The 18692-nt window shown below is 43.1% G+C and overlaps 1 protein-coding gene across 1 annotated transcript in view; it reads left to right on the top strand.

Moving 5' to 3' along the window:
• Positions 1–18692, top strand: part of ARIH1 (ariadne RBR E3 ubiquitin protein ligase 1) — a 64222-nt gene that overhangs the window by 29195 nt on the left and 16335 nt on the right. The window contains exons 3-8 of the mRNA XM_086620287.1: positions 5593–5737; positions 11434–11526; positions 11916–11971; positions 16067–16133; positions 17357–17463; positions 17987–18029. Coding sequence (XP_086476413.1) covers positions 5593–5737; positions 11434–11526; positions 11916–11971; positions 16067–16133; positions 17357–17463; positions 17987–18029 — 511 coding nt within the window. The remainder of the gene's footprint in view (positions 1–5592; positions 5738–11433; positions 11527–11915; positions 11972–16066; positions 16134–17356; positions 17464–17986; positions 18030–18692) is intronic.

Here is an 18692-nt window from a genome sequence, read left to right as displayed (position 1 = left end):
TCTGGTTTACCTTCGTTCATCGTGAGTCAGCATGACCTGACAGGCAGTCGTATCGAACGTCGCCTGGAGTAAAGCAGATAATCCAAGTGCTCTTTATTTTTTGATAAGTGTTGAGTTTGAGGTCTGAGCCTGCGAGATGAAAATTTCCATGTTTTTAAAACGTGAAAGCCTCTGTGTGCTTTTTTTTTAACGTTGTTATGCGTATTTTTAATAAGTGAGTTATTATTGTCTTTGTTAGCTTCGTCATGGAGTAATTGCGTGGCGTTATTAAGAGGGCAGATATGTTACAGGTATTTGTTCCACTTATAATGAAGTAATAGCCACAATTGAAAAACTGCCTTGTCCACTGGTGAAACACTAATTACTCGACTGTGTCCAAAAGCCAAATTGGTGTTTTGAGGTGGATTTGTTTGTAGGATGGAAGTGGGTGCTGGAGGAAGTACTTGAGTGCAGCTTCTGATGTGCCACACGTGTTTTGGAGATGAAAGATGTTAAGTATTATGTTTTTCTTTGTTTCACAAGCTTGGTTAATAGAGACAGGAGACTAGCAGGTGCAGATTGACCAGGTGACCTCAGAAATAGGTGAAGGAAGTGCTTTGGCTTATAACTTCTCTTGATTACCTGCCAATTTTACCATGGCTGATAGCCTCTCTGAGGAGAACTTTGGGGATGAACCTACTCATGAAGAAGAGACGAAAATGCAGCTCTCCTGCTTTGTGTGCCTTCCCCTGGTCATCTTTTATTAAAAAAAAAAAAAAAAGTAATTCAGCATGTAACCAAAGGCCTGCTTTAATCCCTGGAGTACAGAGATACTGCAATCCCTCCTAGGTGCTTATCTTGGTGGCCACATGTCCACCTTCCCTCTGAGCAGAGAGATGCCAGGATGGCCTCGGTCGCTTGGCTGCTAGCCCAGATGGCCTCTTCCCCTTGCAGTCAGGGTCTGACTCCTCTCTGCAGGTGCCTGGCTGTCTGCTTTCCTTTGGGCAGAGAAGTGCCTAACGCTATTCAGCAGAGGCCAAACAGGTGAAAAATTGCGTATGGCAGGCTTTTTGGTGTGAAGATATCTTTAACTGCGAGCATACTGGTTCTCTGACTTTCACAAATGCTCTTTCATTAAAGTAAATATCTCCAAGTGTGTACTAGAAGCATTTTTTTTTGCATTGAAAAGGCTTTTTATCTTCGATACTCCCTTGGATAGGATTTGATTATGTCTAGGAAATTGTGATTAGGCAGTTACCAACAGCAGGAGGCAATTTTGAGGGAATCAAGAAGCTGACAGCTTGATCCCTCTGCCAAAAAGACTTGATGCTATTATGGACTTGGTGTTGGTAAGCAGTGAAGAAATTATAGAAAGTCGTGAAAATAATTCACTCGTGTGTCTGTTCATTTTAAAGTAGCAGAGGAAGCAACTTGGACCGTGGTAAGAAGAGAATGAATTTTGATAAACTAATAGAATGAGTCGTTCGATTAGTCAGCTGCGTTGAGCAGAGAGTCTCATGGTGGTTGAATAGACCATAACATTTCTGAAGTGTCAGAATTAGAGGATCTGCATCGCAAAGGGAGAAGAGGGCAGAGGAATTAAGACCTGTTAAAGGTGCTGTGCTCCTCACGAAGATGAAAATAAGGACCGAGCTACCAAGAACTCTTAAGTAGACTTTGTGAAATGGTTTGAGGAGCAAAATCAAAACCCCTGGAGTTGTGATGGAAGCGAGGAGGGAATTAAAGAATTTTTCTCCCACGTTTCACAGCAGAGATGCTGACATGCCAACTATATGATACAAAAAATATAGCATACATTGGGTTCAGCTCTTCGTATGGTGTGTGTGGAGTTACTTTGCTCAAAAAGGAAGTAGCAGACTAGATGGAACCTATTAGTAAGTCCCTTATTGGTTAATTTTGGGACGAATGTTTGTTAGTGTTAATGAATGTCTTGGCACAAATCTGTTTGGAGGCGTTTGGTTCAGGGGAGGATCCAGATGTCATATAGGAAAAAAAGCAGGCAGCTGGGAGGATGTTAGCAGTGGAAGTGGTGCAAAGCGTCACGAGAGATGGAAAAGGAGCTCTGGAGAAAGGTAGATGTTGTTTGAGATGCATTAGATGTGCAGAAGAAATGTTGGTGAAATTGTATGAGATTGTAGTGAAATTTTAACCAGGATTGCGTTTGGTTTGGCCTCCTTGAGTTCAAGAAGGATGAATAGAAATGGAAACCAGTGATCAAGGTGGTTTGCTGGGATGGAAGTGAAGAAATGTCAAGCGAGAAGCTTATCTGCTGTGTTGGAAAAGGGTGCTACAGCTGCTGCCTGTGAATCCTTTGATGGAAGAGCACGGAAGGAGCAAAGGGAGATCATCTTAAATGGGTTGTCTATGTTGATGCTTGAACAAGTAGAGAAAAAGACGTGGTAATTGGAATTAAGAGTTGTTCCTAACCATCCAAGGAACTGGAATAGTCTTTTGACTGGGCCCTCGGTGTGTTTGTTTAAGAAGCAGTGGAGCAGTTGGAGAGATGTTGGACTTTACTCCGGAATATCCATTGCAGCTGTGTATTTTCAGGAACATCCAGGTTTTCCTCTGCATTTTCTAGAGTTCCAGTTTCCTTGCTGCCCAGTTACGGCACGATTTTAAGTCTGAGACATGTGCAAATAGTGGCAAAAATTGCCTGCTCAGAGCATCCTGGCACAGCAAAGGAAGGAAAAGCATTAAAGGAAAACAGCTTATGGGCCCAATCTGGAGAAGGACGAATACCTGGTACCGTGTTTCTGCTCGACACTGGTGAGGTTTACAAGTGACAATCGCAAAGAGCAGAGTGAATGCTGTAAGAACTAACAGCGCTGCAGAGTTAAAAAGGTGAAACTTAGCCTTTTTTCTTAAATTTGTGTTTTCTTCCTCCTCTACATGGCCCTGGCTGTCTCAGCTGCCTCATTTTTCATTTCTCCTGCGTGAGTGTAGGAGAGACCAGGCACTTCTGAGATGGAAACTGTTTAATATGGGCCGTGGCTCTTGCACCAAAATGCAAGCTCTTGGTGCTTTGCAGTGTATCGGTGCTTTGGAAATGTTGGAATTGGTTAAGGACTCCAATCCGTGTTTTATATGAGTTACCTTTATCACTGGCCTTTAGCCCTGAGAAACACATGATGTCACATCACTTATTTTCTGTTATTGGGGAAACTACTGAAAGCCTGGGAAGGAAACGGTTGTTCTGAGTGAGTTACCTGTTGGAATTTGGAGATGATAGGTAATTCCAGGTGAAAAGTAGTTGCTGGTGATTTTCTGTCCATGCTTCTTGGTGTAGGGCAGTAGGTCTTGTGACTCAGAGTGGCTTTTGCAGAGATATTGTAAAAACTGAACTCTTTGGTTGAAGTAGTGAAGTCAAGTTCCTGATGTGGATACGCACCCTTAAAAACCAGCCCACCATTACAAATATCTCTGGTATTTCCATAAGCATTTAGCTGACCAGGAATGCCAGTATTCAAGTTGCATCATAGCATTTGTCTTAAAAACTGTTTTCTTTGCAAACATCCCACCCAACTGTTTGCCTGCTCTTTTCAAACGGAGGGTGTCCTGCACTGATCGTGCTGCATGTAAGAACGATTCGAAGGCTGGAAACCTTTTGTGGAGTTAATATTTATCCCTGACTCTTTAAAAAACAAATACTGCCTATGATGGGACTGCACGGAATTCATTTGCTAAAATTTTCTAGATACAAGTAATCCTGAAGGCAAACAAAATAACTTGGTTGAGTTAAATCCCTGAGCTAACATTGAAGAACAGTGGCAAAGCCTCGTGTATGCTGCAGTGCCAGAATTCACCGCTACCTTCAAAATCCAGCATCTTGAAAATTAGCATCTCAAGTGTGTGAACTGTGTCAAGAAACATATGAACCATTAGGGAAATTAATCCTTTTAACCCTAAGTCTTGTCATGAGGTAAAAGAGCTGCTGTGGATTTGGGACTTTTTGGGAATACTGTGCGATAAGATCATCTAGCTGGAGGAGGTTTGGTTAGATGTTGTGTACCTGGCCTAGGCCCAGATTTTTGGGACACCTATAACTTCTTTCCCCAGCAGAAGGACTTGGTTCTCTTGTATCTGTTGGCAGACAGCAGATTTTTTTTGTTGGTCTGGTTTGTGTTGAGTTTAAATATGTGCCCTCTAAAGGCTCTTTAACTTCAGCCTTGCCTGTGTGCTTAGCTACAGGGACACCTGTCTACTGGGAGTAAATTTGCTCGTCTTAAGTGCTAAGTGACTGCACTACGGTCAAATGTGGGGGATTTTCCTAGGTAGGTGCCACCTTCTGTGGATTTAACTTGCTGACAGTGATGAGGTTGAAGGGGAATGACTGCTTTACTGGCATTGAATGGGAGATGTACGTGCGGGCAGGGTTAGCTGGTTAATTATCAGATTTGATTAGTTCTTTGCAGCTGCTGGAGAAACCTGTGTGGTGTCTTGATCCTGGGAGGAGGCTGACCTGCCTACTCATAGTTCTTTCAAATCTGGTCCTTCTCACCAAGGTGAAGAGCAGACTGTAAACTAGTCTCGTTAAGGGAATGCGAAACAGTGGTCTCTCATGTCCCCACCAACCAATTTTGCATCCTCCCTTCCATGAGATACCTAATCTTTGGAAGCATTGTAAACCTGGAGTTTTATTTTCTTAGGAGGCTGTTAAAATATCTTGGATTGACTGGAGACAAAAGATCCTCAAATGGCTAGGATTTTGGCCCAAAATCCTTTTGGTGGACTGTGCATTAGCTCTCTTGCAGGCTTTGGACGTGGGCATGGTGCTTAGTGTGAAACTGAAGACTGGTCTAACTGGAGATCAGAGTCTTGATCTGATGGAGGCCAGAGCCAGCAGTAGTCATTCCCAAACTGGAGATGACTCAAGTGTCTTGTGGCTGCCTTAATTGGAGATCAGTGACCATGCATAAGTGCTCCATCAGGTGAACCAAGCAAGTGTCTCACTTTGCTGATGCATTTCTCCTTAGATCAGAGGAGGGAGTGCCAACATTGAAGTCAGGACCTCTTTGGGACACGCTCAATGTAGACTGAGTACATGGAGGAAAACATGTAGTACAGGAACTAGGGACCTGCTGAATCATGAACCGTGACTGATTGCTGCTTTCTGACCCCTCTTTAGCATATTAGTGATTAGAATATTAGGGAAAAACGCAAGGCTTAAGCTGAAAAGCTTTGAATTGAACGTGAGGGCATCAAATCTGTGCTTTAGGAAAGTGTCCTGATACCAGGACTGCAAAGTAAGACATTCTTGCTCTAGTTTCTTGTCCTGGAGTTTTAATGCAAAGCAATCACTATGGAGAATCATGAATTGCTCAAAATGCAGCTGAAGAATTAAAGGTACTTGAATTTTCGGGAGCGTGCGATTCAAGCCCAAATCTCTGAAATGATGTAGTTGTCTTAATATCCACCTCTGGTCAGGGCCATGTTGTGTTACATGAGTGAAGAGTTTGTTAAAAGGAGTGGATGTGTGAGTTTTTTGAAATACTAAAACCGTCTTTGTCCGTTTAACTCCCAAACAGAATTGGAAAAATGACTTAACAGGGGAGGGGGTTAAATTTTCATTCTCTCCTGTGTGTTACGCAGGTACTTCGATGGCAACTTGGAGAAGCTCTTTGCAGAGTGTCATGTAATTAATCCAAGTAAAAAGTCTCGAACGCGCCAGATGAACACAAGGTCATCGGCCCAGGATATGCCTTGTCAGATCTGCTATCTGAACTACCCAAACTCGGTGAGTACCTGCTGCTGTCTGAGCAGTAACTCCCCCAACTTTGCTATCTGAAACCTCACGTTCCGAGCAGAAGTCTGGAAGGACTTCTCCAACAGTACTTTAAAAAAGCCTTTGAAATGAAACTGAGACTTCAGTTTTTTCGTTGAATCTTCTGATCTGTAGTAGATGCATAAAAAACGGTGTTCCGGGTTGTGTCTTGATGCAATAAACCTTGTCTTGTGTGCTGCAGCTGATCCAAGTAGCGCGGTGGGGGACCACAGAATTACGTAGTGCTTTATGTGTTATCATCTTTAATTCTTCCTGTGTGGTTTGACAGACTTTTTTTTTTTAAAACAAACCTCAAACAGTATTTATTTACCCGAAATGGGATTGTATTTCAAATGAAATGATTATCCTTTCTGTGAAAAACCTTTGAGGATGCTGGGGTCTGGGGAGCGGCATAGTGAAGTTCTTGGGGGGAAAAAAAGCAAGTGGTAAATCAAGTGATTTTTTTTTTTTTTCCCCACAAAGGTCAGATACCAATTGAGACCTGCAAATAAATGATACCTAAAAGAAAAAATATTTGGAAAGCATGCCGGGCAAAGAGACTTACTTAAATAGAATGACAAGACAGAAAACAGCTTATAAAAATAGTAAATAATGATGCAAAATAGTCAAGGTAGAAAGCCTACACTAAAACTGAGTAGGACTAGAAATAAAATAAAGCTGTGCTGTTCAGAGCACACAACCAATGTGGAATCTTTGATTCTTTATTGTGTTTGTGCAATGCTTTTTTTTTTTTTTTTTTAATCGAAGGTCAGGGTAGAAGTGCTTGCTGGGGCTCTGAAATAATCTTCTGGTTTGTGGTAAGATTGGTGATGGTGCTTCTTTATTATTTTTTATTGGTAGCTATTCACAAATACCAAACTTTTTTGATACGCTAACTGGAAATCCAGACTTCTGCTGTGTTTTGTCCAGGCGAGCAACTTGCTGTGACTTTCCAGGGGCAGGATGGTATGGGAGATCCTGGAATATCTTTCCATGGGAGATCCTGGAAGAAAATAGGATTGGTAGAAAAGCTCAAACATGAGAATCCATCTGTGACTTTGCCCAAAGGCTCGGTGCTGACATACGTGAGGAATTCTTCCTTGACTGGAACTTGCCGTTCCTGGTGGAGCTGTCCTGACCCTCCAGAACACCGTTAACGTCTGCCTGACCTTTAAAGAGCAGAGCAGCCCTTACATAAGGCTCCCACTCTTGCTCTGGCTGTGTTTTATGAGCTCGCTTTTCAGCAAGAATGGAAACCATTATGAGCCTTGGGTTTTATGAGTAGCCTCGAAATCAAGCAGCCTGACTGGGAGCCTTTTCCTTGCTCTGGAGCAGGCAGAGCAAAGCAGCCGAGATCCTCGGTGTTGCGATCACTATTGCTCTTGAGCAGTGGCCACAAGACATCGTGCGTCTCCTTTAAAGCCTTGTGTGCACCGTGTTCCTTTTTAGAGAATAGCTGTGATGGAGAATCGTTGCTTGCTTTGGATGAAGAAGTGCTTTGAAGAAGAAAGACGAGCTTGAGAAGCTTGTCTAGCCCTCTACCTTATTCTAAACTCTTGCTGTTTCATCACTGTAGACTTTCCATGTTGGGTAGTAAGGAAATAATTTTGATTTTTATCTCCGGAAAAGGTCCTCCTGGAAACTTGAAATTCAAGTTTCATGTTTTTAATACATTGTTCTCCTGCTTTTTAGCGTAGTTGCTGTGCTGGGTGGGAACGATATGCCCAGTGCTCCCAATGGACAGGCCTTTCCTCTGGCTGGGGATATGCCTGGAAGGAAAGCAGCCTTCTGGCCACTGAAAGAACCACACAAAGCACACCAATACTTCGTGGGTTTGTAGTTCAAATAGAATGTTAAAAATAGTAATGGCCCCATTATTAAAGAACAGTTTCTTAGCTGGAGTGGTGAGATGTTGCAAGTGAGCAGAGGTGTCTCTAAATCGTCAGTGTTGATTAAGTCAAGAAACAACAGAGTGGAACCTCTCTGTTATTTCTTTAATCATATATAAAAGTTGGAACATATAGGAAAATTAATATTTATGGTTTCTTCTTTAAAAGGCTGTAGTGTCTCTAAGGTGACTGTAAGCCATCTGGTTTGAAATCTGGTTTGAAGCTGTTTTGGCCAGTGTGAATTAGAAATTATAGGATATGTTAAATACTTAACCTAAAAATCTCAGCCTTTAAATCATCTTGCAATGACCAGTTTTTATTTTTTCCCCTTAGAAAAAGCTGTATTTTTTTCTGTGAGCCCCTTTCAACCTCCAGAAAGCTGGGAGTTTGGAGTAGTACCTGTTAAGAAATTTTACAATGTTCAGCTATTACAGGAATGTGAGAGTTTTCAATATTCACCCTCTCGTGGGGTCATTGCAGGTGGAGTTTGTCTGCTTTGTAAAGCACGTGCAAGGGCAAATACAGAGTCTTTATAGCTCTTCAGTCATCTCTGAAGAACTGTGATTTGAAGTTTTTGGGAAGCACCTACGAGATGAGGCATTTGATGCTGTCCTGGCAGCCTGTACCCTGATGATTTGAAAACTTAAGGGAGATATTTTTGACCCTCTAGGTCTCCATGAACCAGTGTCAAGTCCCAGTAGTTATTTCAGGTGAAACCCTTATCAGTGAAGGCAGGAATTGAGAGGGTTTTGACTTTGCCCACCTCCTCTCTTGCATCTTGCCCTTCAGATCCCGCTTGAGAGCGTGGCTCCCGGGGTGGAAGTGTTTGGGGAACATTGTCCTGTCGTCCAAACTGTTTGTTTGTTCGTGCTAGGGACACACGGATGACTTAGTCTATGGGTGCTGCCATAACTACTGAAAGTAGGGAAAGCCTGAGTGAGGCTGTCATGGAGCAGCTAATCCCTTCTTTGATCAGTTTGGTGCTACCAGAAGATCAGGGACAGGTATTGAATGGCAGCATGTTGCTGCCAGCACCTGCTGTCGCAAGAAAAGTAGGTGATGAGGATAGAGAGGGTGAAAGCAGAGCTGTCCCGTGCAATAACGTCCTACTTCAGAAGTTGGTTACCCTTTATGCTTGGTGGTTTTGTGTTGGCCTTTTCGCTTGCTCCCTTGACATCTGCTGACAGCTTGGCCAAAAATAATTGGGAACTCCCTCAAAGTCAAGAAAGGAGTTGAAAGATGCTCTGAATTCTTTGCACCCCGGGAGGAAGTGGGGTGGCTGCCTTTTTATGGGAGTGTTTAGCAAATCTTTTCGCTGCCTGAAATGGCCGAAATGTGTCTTAAATGAAGGTATGTGCTTACCTGTGTTCCGTGGTGCTTCCTGGTGTGTGCTTGCTGCAGGAATGCTTAGGTTCATTAAAGGATGATCCACCTTGTCCCATCACATGGGGAGAAACCGTAATTCTGGGAAAAATCAGTGCTGTGTGCTGTTGGTGTCCCAGAAGTTACAGATGTTGGGGCTCTTTTACCATAACCCGGCATCTCCAGGGGACATCACTTGGCCACAGCAGCATAAATACCTGGTTAACCACCTCAGTAATGGTTCAAAAAATTGGAAGGTAGGGTTTTTTTTTTTTTTCAGTCTTGGTGTACCTGGGCACCCCGTAGCTGTCAGCTTCCCCTCTCCTTGAGCCATGGTACTGACAGGACACACCACTCTTGCTTTCTCTGGAACAAAAGAAAATCAAAGTTTGGGTGGGTGTCTCTATTTTCAGCTGGAATAAAGTCAGATGCTCAGCTCACTTGTCTCCTCACTGCCTGGTGAGGTCAGGTCTCACCATCCTGCTGCTGCTGGTGGTAAGTGGGAAGGGCAGGCAGAGTGGAGCCCGCTGTCTGCGGCATCACAGCCCCTTTCCAGGCCTCGGGTCCGAACCTGTGCCTCTGTTGTTGGCAGAAGTGCCGGACGAGCGTGAATCACGCAGTGGTGAGGCCGTGGGAAGAAGCAGCACCTTCGCTGCGCAATCCGAGTGCTGTAGCACTGAAAGACGAGCGTAACCCAGGAGATACGCCAGTGTCAGATGAACGACGTGGATGATGTGGTGGCTCTGATCTTGAGTCTCTAATGGTGAAGAAAGTGTTTTTGGCAGAACATTGTTTTCTTAAAATGGACTCTCTCCTTTTACTATAGAATCATGGAATGGTTTGGGTTGGAAGGGACCTTCAAGACCATCTAGTTCCAACCCCCTGCCATGGGCAGGGACACCCTCCACTACACCAGGTTGCTCAAAGCCTCATCCAACCTGGTCTTGAACACTTCCAGGGATGGAGCAGCCACAATTCTAATGGGCAACCTGTTCCAGTGCCTCGACACCCTTAGAGGGAAGAATTTCTTCCTTAGATCTAATGTAAATCTTCCCTCTCTCAGTTCAAAGCCATTGCCCCGTGTCCTGTCACTACATGCCCATGTCCAAAGCCCCTCTCCAGCTTTCTTGTAGCCCCTTTAGGTACTGGGAGGCTGCTGGAAGGTCTCCCCGGAGCCTTCTCTTCTCCAGGCTGAACAACCTCAACTCTCTCAGCCTGTCTTGATTAGTTTTCTTAAATAATGGCATCCTGCTGCTGTTTTGGGCTGTTCTACAGAGGATAACCAGGTTTATTTTGTTTATGGAGTTTTATATGAGTTGATGATATCTCAGGGTGGAGCTCCTGTTTTATTTTATTGGCAGAGCATAAGGTGGTTTGAAAAGCAAAGCCATCAAATACTAACCTCCATAGTGGTATGAATGGACGGTTTTAAATATAGTTTGTTCTTGCCCCTGGCTCTGGGTATAAAATAACTTTAAGATGACCTGAGAAAAGTAACTTAACTTCAGTCTTTCCTCGGCAGTCTTAGTTTCTCCACTCCTTGTGTAACCGTTCTGTCCCAGATGGTATCTTGACGCACTCCATGTAGATGATGCATACGTGGATGAAGTTGTCCTTGTTGCTGTCTGCAACAGATAATCATTATTGAATTTTATTTGGTAATTTACACCTGCTAGTTAGGATCTTTAGTGTCTTCATCTGATGAGCATCTGGGATCTTTAGTGTCTTCATCTGATGAGCATCTGGGATCTTTAGTGTCTTCATCTGATGAGCGTCTGGGTTTCAGGGGGAAGTTTACCAAGCAACTTGGCAAACTTTATGCATGTGTGTTAAAAGCATAAGCGTACACGATTCTTTCTGTTCCTGTTGTTTAGTGCTCACGCAGTAATGCCGCCTGCTCGCTGATCACCTACTGTTTCCTGTACAAGAGGGAGCTAAATTAATGCCTGTGCATAGCTGGAGAGCATTTTCTGGGACTTCTGGGCAGCACCCACCTGTGGTCACAAGCCAAGTGGAAAAATAGAAGGAAAGTAGACTTTGTGTCATCAGAGCTGTGACCTGCTTGATGGCGTTGAATTTATTTTCCTGGTTTGCAGGAGCAAAACGGGGGAGAGCCGTGCTCTGCTCTGTACACACCCCCGAAACACGGATCGATTGAAACGGGCAGGCAGGATGGAAACATCAGCCACACCTTTCCTTGCTGCTAGGGTTGGGGATTAAAATCTGGCTTTGGAAGCGTGACTAAAGCTGCATTGGCAATGTTCTGCAGCGGTGATGACGCAAAATAAATAGTAACGTCTCAGGTTTGGTGTGGGGGATGAGAGATGTGGTGAACTTCACAGCACTAGGAAGGGCGAAACGATCGAGCGAATCCGCGTGATAAAACGGTCCCATGTCTTGTGTTCTTTGTCGTTGCAGTACTTTACTGGCCTAGAGTGTGGACACAAGTTCTGTATGCAATGCTGGAGTGAATATTTAACTACCAAAATAATGGAGGAAGGCATGGGACAGGTAAAATGTCACCTCATCTACCTCGTGACTTATTTCTGGAAATTCTGTGTATTGGAGAGGAGGGAGAAAGAAAGGGGAGAATTCTTCCCCACTGAAATTTAAAAAAAAAAAAAACAAGCAAAAAAACCTGCAAATAAACCCAAGGCTTGGGGGCTGCAGTCTTTGCCACGGGTGAAGCTGAAGGGAACTACTTGGAGTTTAGTGCAGGCATCTTTGTTCCGGGTGGGAGGAATCGTGCTGTGCACGGTGGCACATCTGGGACGTGATGACAGAGCCAAGGTGCTGTTTTTGCTGAGGATTGTAGTGAAGTGTGTTGCCTTGGAATTCTTTGTGATGCAAAAAACAGGATAAATGCTGTTTCTTTTATGACCTTTTTGGTTTTTTTTCAGACCATTTCATGCCCTGCTCATGGCTGTGATATCTTAGTCGATGACAATACAGTTATGTAAGTATGATGAGTTGCTGCCTCTTGGCTTTGCTCTCTTTTTCCGTTTTGTTACTCATGTGCTATTCAAATGTCCTGGCTTATTAAAAAAAACTGCATAGAGGCTTCGAGGCGCCACAGAGATTGGTCCCGAACTGTTTATTTTGATACTGGTATGTCTCTTAACTTCTTGTTTAGGCCTGAAAAACCCATGCCACAGTACTTGGAGGAAGGACTCCTTGACCGATGTGGTCAGCGTGACAGCAGAATAAACACCAGGCAGTTCTTCCCAAACCCTGTTCAACTGCTTCGTGCGTTTTGTTTCCTTTGATTTACGTAGGAATTTAGGACTTCCTCCCTAGGTCAACCCACTGGTTCACCAAGTCCTATAGCTATAGTTACTATGTGAGTCAGAGGAAAGATGTCCTATGTAGGGTGTGTTCTGTACCCTCTGATAGAAAGCAGTTGACCCTCAAACATAAGATTGGATTAAGCTGGGTACGTCAGCCTGTGTCACTTGGCTTATTAAGTTGTCCAGCTGTAGGATGACTGCTCTGTGGTGGTGCAGTGAATTCCGTGAGCTTCCTTGTCTTTTGTATTGGGTGATGTTGCTGCGTGAGTAACATCCTTCACAATTCCGAACCTTGATTAAGTTCATTTTAATTCTTCTTGCTAAAAAGCGTCTAAATAGAAGCTTATTCTGTTACCTTTTTCCTTCCTTCCTGAAGTCTGACTCACTCATTGATATTAATTTGCTGGTTTTTCTATCAGTGGCTTTCAGACTAATGATTTTCCCCATCCCTCTGCATTCGTGGCTCTATATTAGTCATGATGTGTAGGCTGGAGAGGAGTGGAAGTCGCTGAAATGTTTTCGTGCCCTGTTGAAGGGTGGCTTGTAGAGTTCAGTGGGTGGAAACCGAACTCGAGTTGGCATAATATCTTGGAGCGAGTTGGTCGAGATTTTTGTTTTCTGGAGCCTGAACTCAACTTGTGGTGTCGTACACCCTTCAGCAGGCAATTTCTTGAGTGTTTTCTTGATTGCAGTGGTTCGAATGAGCTGTTCAAATAGTGCAGTAACGCAGACTGGCTGAAATCCGTGGAGAGCGTGACGGCGGCAGGAGCAAGGAAAGGACAGCAGAAGAGGAGAGCAGCGCTGGCTTTTGTTGCTATGGCTTCTGTTGCTATTGCTTGATGTTAGCAGTAGGTCTGACTATCCTTATTTTTCACTTCATAGCTTTTAAAGCACAGAAAACCGTGACACTGGGGTGAATCTGTGCAATCTTCAGCTCACACCATGCGCTGTAGGGTTTCCCCCCCACCTAGAAATGGCAGAGAGATCTGGAGCCTGCGATAGTAAAATGGCATCTGGGTGGTAAAGCAAACAAGTTGTCTTTGTCTAAGTAAAACTAGGAATGTTTTGTGGAGGTAAGCCTCCCCTTTCCCTGGTCTTACTGGGGACACCTGGAATGTCGTGTGGGAAGGAGGTGCGTTTTTTCATGGAAGCCTAACGCTTTCCTTTAAAAGCAAAGATGGACAACTGCGACAATCTTATGACATGGCATGAATAAAAATCTAAGTGATTCCAACTGGAATCTGCACCACCTCTCATCTCCTTAATTACTCTCTTTTTAGGTCTTTTCCTTTTTTACAAAGTCTCCAGCTCAAGATTTTCACGCTGTAGCAACCTAAGATTAATGTGCAAGGTATAGAGACATCAGTTTCTTTCATCCATCAGAAAATCAGAGTAGATAGGCCAAGTTATTAAGTTTCTCTCTTCTCAGTACTTGCCCTAACAAGGCACTATATCTCCAACTTGAATTGCCTGCATATGAGTCCAAACTTAACCATTCAGATGACTTTGCTGGATTTGTGAGTCTTTAGCTAGCTTATTGTCCGTTTTCCTTGTTGCTGTTGAGCTTAAGTAGGAAGGTTGGACCCTCTGGTCCCTTTTAGCTCTTTCAAGACCTTCAAACTGGTGGAAGGTAATCTGTTTCTGTCCCGTGTCCACCCTTGCTCATGCTGCTGGTAATTGTTTTAACCTCCGTGCGAAGACATTGATTTCATTAATAAGCAAGGCAAGCTGCCTTTATTACTGGTGTGTCTACTGGCTGCTGCTCCCGGGTGGCAGCAGTCTGGTAGTAACTTCGGAGAATCAGCCCACTCGGAGGGAATGGATGGATTTCGGGTTCCCGTATGGAAGTCATAAGGAGCGCTGCCTCATTTTTAATTTTCCTTTGTGCAATTGGCAATACCAACGCTTCGGCGTCAGAGCAGAACGTAGTAAGGTCTTGAAGTAATTCCTTTGGGAGGGTTTTATGACATCTCCCATGATGTGCACTTTGCTGATTCCACTGATTGATGTCTTTGAGGAGTTTGCTTTATCAAAATGGAACAAAAGTGCAAAACTTCAGATCTGATAAAGGATTGCTGCCGGTTCTGGATGAATTTTTGAGATTGCGTCATTCAGAACTGAGCTGCCAGAAAGAGATCAAGGGTTGAGTTGGTTTTGGAAGCAGTTTCCATTTCTAACCTGGCTTCTTCAGTGCAGTTGCTCCTTTACAGCTTGGCTTACAGAGAAGTGAACCCCAAAGGATGGTTCATGGGCACTGGGAATGGTTTTCACCTCTTAATTTGTCTAGTTTCGTTTAATTGTATATCAAAAGCCAATAGTTTTTAGGGCAAAGTTCTGGAAGGTCTTGACCTGAGTGTTGCTGTGGAAGCGCTGCTGAATGTAGAGCAGGTGAGGTTGCTAACATGGAGTGACCATAGGCAGTTTGGTGAGCAAAAACAGCGGGTTGGGTACTCCGTGTGCTCTCGTTAGTTTTGGCATTACTCTTCATTTAAATTCTAGTTCCTGATATATACATATAATACAATAAAATTTTCAAGTGACATTTTTTTATGCCTAGAAGCTTGGGTGTGGAGTACCAAAATGCAATGTATAATTCATATTATAAGTTCAGATTATTTTTTTTTTTCCCCTTCTTCAATAAGTTTCACTCCAAAATTGCAGGCTTGCCGTGGACATGGGCCTGATGAGATGCTTTGTCAGCTGATTTGTTTTATTTTAGCACTGGGAATTTGGCTGCCACGTGCTGTGTTTATGTAATAACCAGCACGTTGTTTGGTGAGGAGCTCCCCAGACTGCCAAGGGGTAGGATTTACGCAACATCGCATCGTCACACGCGCTATTCTTTAATGAATGTTGGCGTGATAACCTGCAGGAGTACACTTGATTTTTTTTTTTTTTGTTTTAGCTGCACCCTGAAATGGATAATCTATTAATTTTAATATTTAAACATGATATGGCCTGTATAAAGCTGTTTTCCACAGTATGATTTAAACCAGAAATACCTCAAAGCGCGTATTAGTCCAGCTTTATATTTATATATGTGCAGAAGACACTTCAGTCATAACAGAAAGACATATATAAAAGTGCTCAGCAATAAATAACTAAATTATTTTGAATGTATCCAGGCTGGACAATCTGCAAATGCCAGCTGGGTTGGTGTTTCCAGGAGAAAAGTGCTTTTACAGGATTCCTATCGCTGTAGTTTTTGCTCTCTCGCTTCCGAGCTGACTGTAAAGTTGATGTTATGTACACTCTCTAGGATGTTGAATTTAAATCAACTTTGTTTTTATGGTAAATAGATTAAAACCACATAAACCTTTAGACTGAAGCTGTAGCATTCCACTGAAACCCAGATAACGTTAGGTCTGCCAAAGGTGTTAACCGTACAACAGTTGTTCTGGAGCTTTTTGAAGGGATTTGCCACGAAATGCACGTGTTGAATGTAAGCGAACTCATGAAATTGTTTGCTTTGGTTCTTGGGCTCTTCAGGAAAGTATTTTAAAATAAAAATCCCCACGCCAAGAGGTTCAGTTATTTTGAACTGCATGAGCTTTCTGTGTGATTCTAGAGCTAATAGTAGTAGTTGAATACAATATTTGTAGTTTTCATAATAGTATAAACAAATAGACAACAGAGAAGTACAAAAAAGTACCTGCAAGCGTAGGAGGAATCAAACCCATTTATCTGTCTTAGTTACTGGTTATGTATGGAAAATATGAGTTTACTACTACAATAATTTTTCTGTGTTTCTTCCCTTTCCACAGGCGTCTGATCACAGATTCCAAGGTTAAATTAAAGTACCAGCATTTAATAACCAATAGTTTTGTAGAGGTGAGTTGTTTTATTTGAAGTTTTTAATGGCTTTTAGGTTTTTTCTCACGTGTGTAGCAAACCAGAGAAGTGAGGCTTGTTTATAACTGTAGAGCAGATTTTTTTTTTTTTTTTACATAGTCTCTCATCAAGTGTGACTCCAAGGTAGAGGCTGTGCAGGGGTTATTCTATAGCCCATTTAGTTACAGGTATAATTGTAGGAAAATATTAAAATATCTGCAGGATGAAAGACCTGGAGATATAGCAAGGAGCTGCAGATAAGGAGAACACAGAAGCTGTTCAATATGTAAGTTCTGAGGAGCACTTAATATTTATAGTTCTGGAATGTTTCCTCAGATACTTTAGACCGAAACCCAGGAATTATTATTATAAACAAGAGCATGCCTTAAACATTTCCCATTTGAAGTAAAGCTGCAAAATGGCTTTCAGCAAAATACTAGTAGCTTTGCAACCTCAAAATCAAAATAAATTTAGAGGAAGGTGCTTTGGAAGATTCTCCACCGTCCCAGTTTCGCAGTTGTATACGTTCAGATTCACTGTACAGCCTGGTATATAAATTCTTACTGGGATCAAGCTTTCACTCCTTGTTTGAAGTGATGGATGCGGTGGTTTTTGGTTGTGTGTTTGTTTTTTTTTAATGCAACACTGGAGCTTAGCACATGTTGCAGACTGAAAAATCGGTGAAAGCGTAGCAGTACAGACACTGCTCCTGCAGTACAGCAGGAGCAGGCAATGAGATGGTGTTCAAGGGGTGTTAAAGTGGTGCTTGTAAAAAAAAAAAAAAAAAAAAAAAAAACAAAAAAACAACAAAAAACAACTAGTGAGTGTTTTCGGAAAGGCTGCTGCAGCAGTGGAACAGACATGGGTAGTTGCAAACAAATTGACATGTTTTTTTCAGTGGAAAGCTTCATAGCTTCATATTCTTCAAGTATTTTCTCTGGGTGAGCTGGGAGGTCAGCAGAAGCGTTTACGCTCCTCATCGTTCCTTAGAGGCCATTTGACAGGGAAGAGGTGACGATCGTATTCCAGCTTTCCTTCAGTAGAAAGAAAGTAAAAGCTTAGATTGAGGAGACAGCACTCTTATTGCAGAGGACTGGTAAGACAGGAAGGAGGGATGTGACTGAAGATCGTAGTTAAAAGGATGAAAAAGAGATGAAGGGCAGGTAGGATCCTTGTGTAGCATCCTTTTTCTATTATAGGTTCTTTTTTGCTTTATTTCATAGTGTAATCGACTGTTAAAATGGTGTCCTGCCCCAGATTGCCACCACGTCGTTAAAGTCCAATATCCTGATGCGAAACCCGTTCGCTGCAAATGTGGACGTCAGTTTTGGTAAGAATAATCAAGTCAAAGAAGTCGATGCTGCTTTTTACTTACCGCTTTGAAAGTCTGTTAGTATGTGTTCTGTAAGTCGTTATAATCGGGATGTGGTTTCGGTGGTGGGAGAAGTATGGGGAGGGGATGGGCTTCAAATGATAGGCCAGGATTAGGCACAGCTGGTTGCAGAGCCCATCACTACGTAGTTGTTGCTCTCTGTCTCTCGGTCCTCCTTTGACACAGAGAGAGATGTGGCTTTTGCTGAGAGACGGCCTTCAGCCAAGTGGTTTCATTTTAGGTGAGGTTCTCGACTGCAGGCACTGTAGAGAATCAAAATGTCTTGAGGTATATACTGCGCCGGAATGGCCGTGAGGGATTTGAGGGATTTTTTTTTTTTGATACATATAATATTTCTTTAGGACTGACTTTGGTCTTTCAGCAGAACAACCAGAAGAAAGCTTACACGGTGTTAACCTAGTTAAGTAAATAAGGTAGATGATTATACTTTTACTTTTTTTCTCCTTTCTTTCCTTTACAGCTTTAACTGCGGTGAAAACTGGCATGATCCTGTTAAATGCAAGGTGAGCACGTCAAAGTTCCTTTCTAAACGCGTGACTTTGAAAAGTTTAAAGTCTGTTGATGTGCAAGACGTGTAGAAATGAAGCACAAGCTTTGCAGCTGTGCACATCAAGGAGCATAGTAGTTCACCTGTTTAGATCGAGAAGAATCAGCGGAATCATACTGAATGCCTTTGGGATGCCTCAGAGTTGGACTTTGGGAAGGAACAGTGCCTCAGCCACATGGGGAAATGTCTGGAGGAGGAGGCTGTTGCAGCTGGGACCCTCTGAAGAGGAATTGAGGTGCTTCAGGAGTGAATGCTTCACTTGACAACAAGCATTCCTGTAGTAGGCATTGCTGTAGGTGCTCGGTGCTTCCGAAGGAATTCATTTGGTCCTGGGACCTGTTGTCATGCAGCGAGCTCCGGAACTGGGCTGGTTTTTCGTGAAGCTGTAATCGAGCCTGAGATCCCGTGGCCTGTGCAGAGCTCGTGGACAGCCAGGTTTCATGCCTTGGGGACAGAGCAGCCTGCGTTCCTTGTGATGAATGCAAAAAAATCTTCTTGGAGAGAGGGGAGGGAAACCTCTCCAAAGGTTTAACATGGCTTAGCTGCTCTTTCCAGACTAGATGTGGTCAGTTTGTTATCTGACAGGTGCAGGCAGTCTTTTGCTTTTCTTGCTTGTGTT

This window comes from Tauraco erythrolophus, chromosome 14 (genome assembly GCF_009769465.1).
Source record: "Tauraco erythrolophus isolate bTauEry1 chromosome 14, bTauEry1.pri, whole genome shotgun sequence".
NCBI lineage: Eukaryota > Metazoa > Chordata > Aves > Musophagiformes > Musophagidae > Tauraco > Tauraco erythrolophus.
This window is presented reverse-complemented; position numbering and strand designations above follow the sequence as displayed.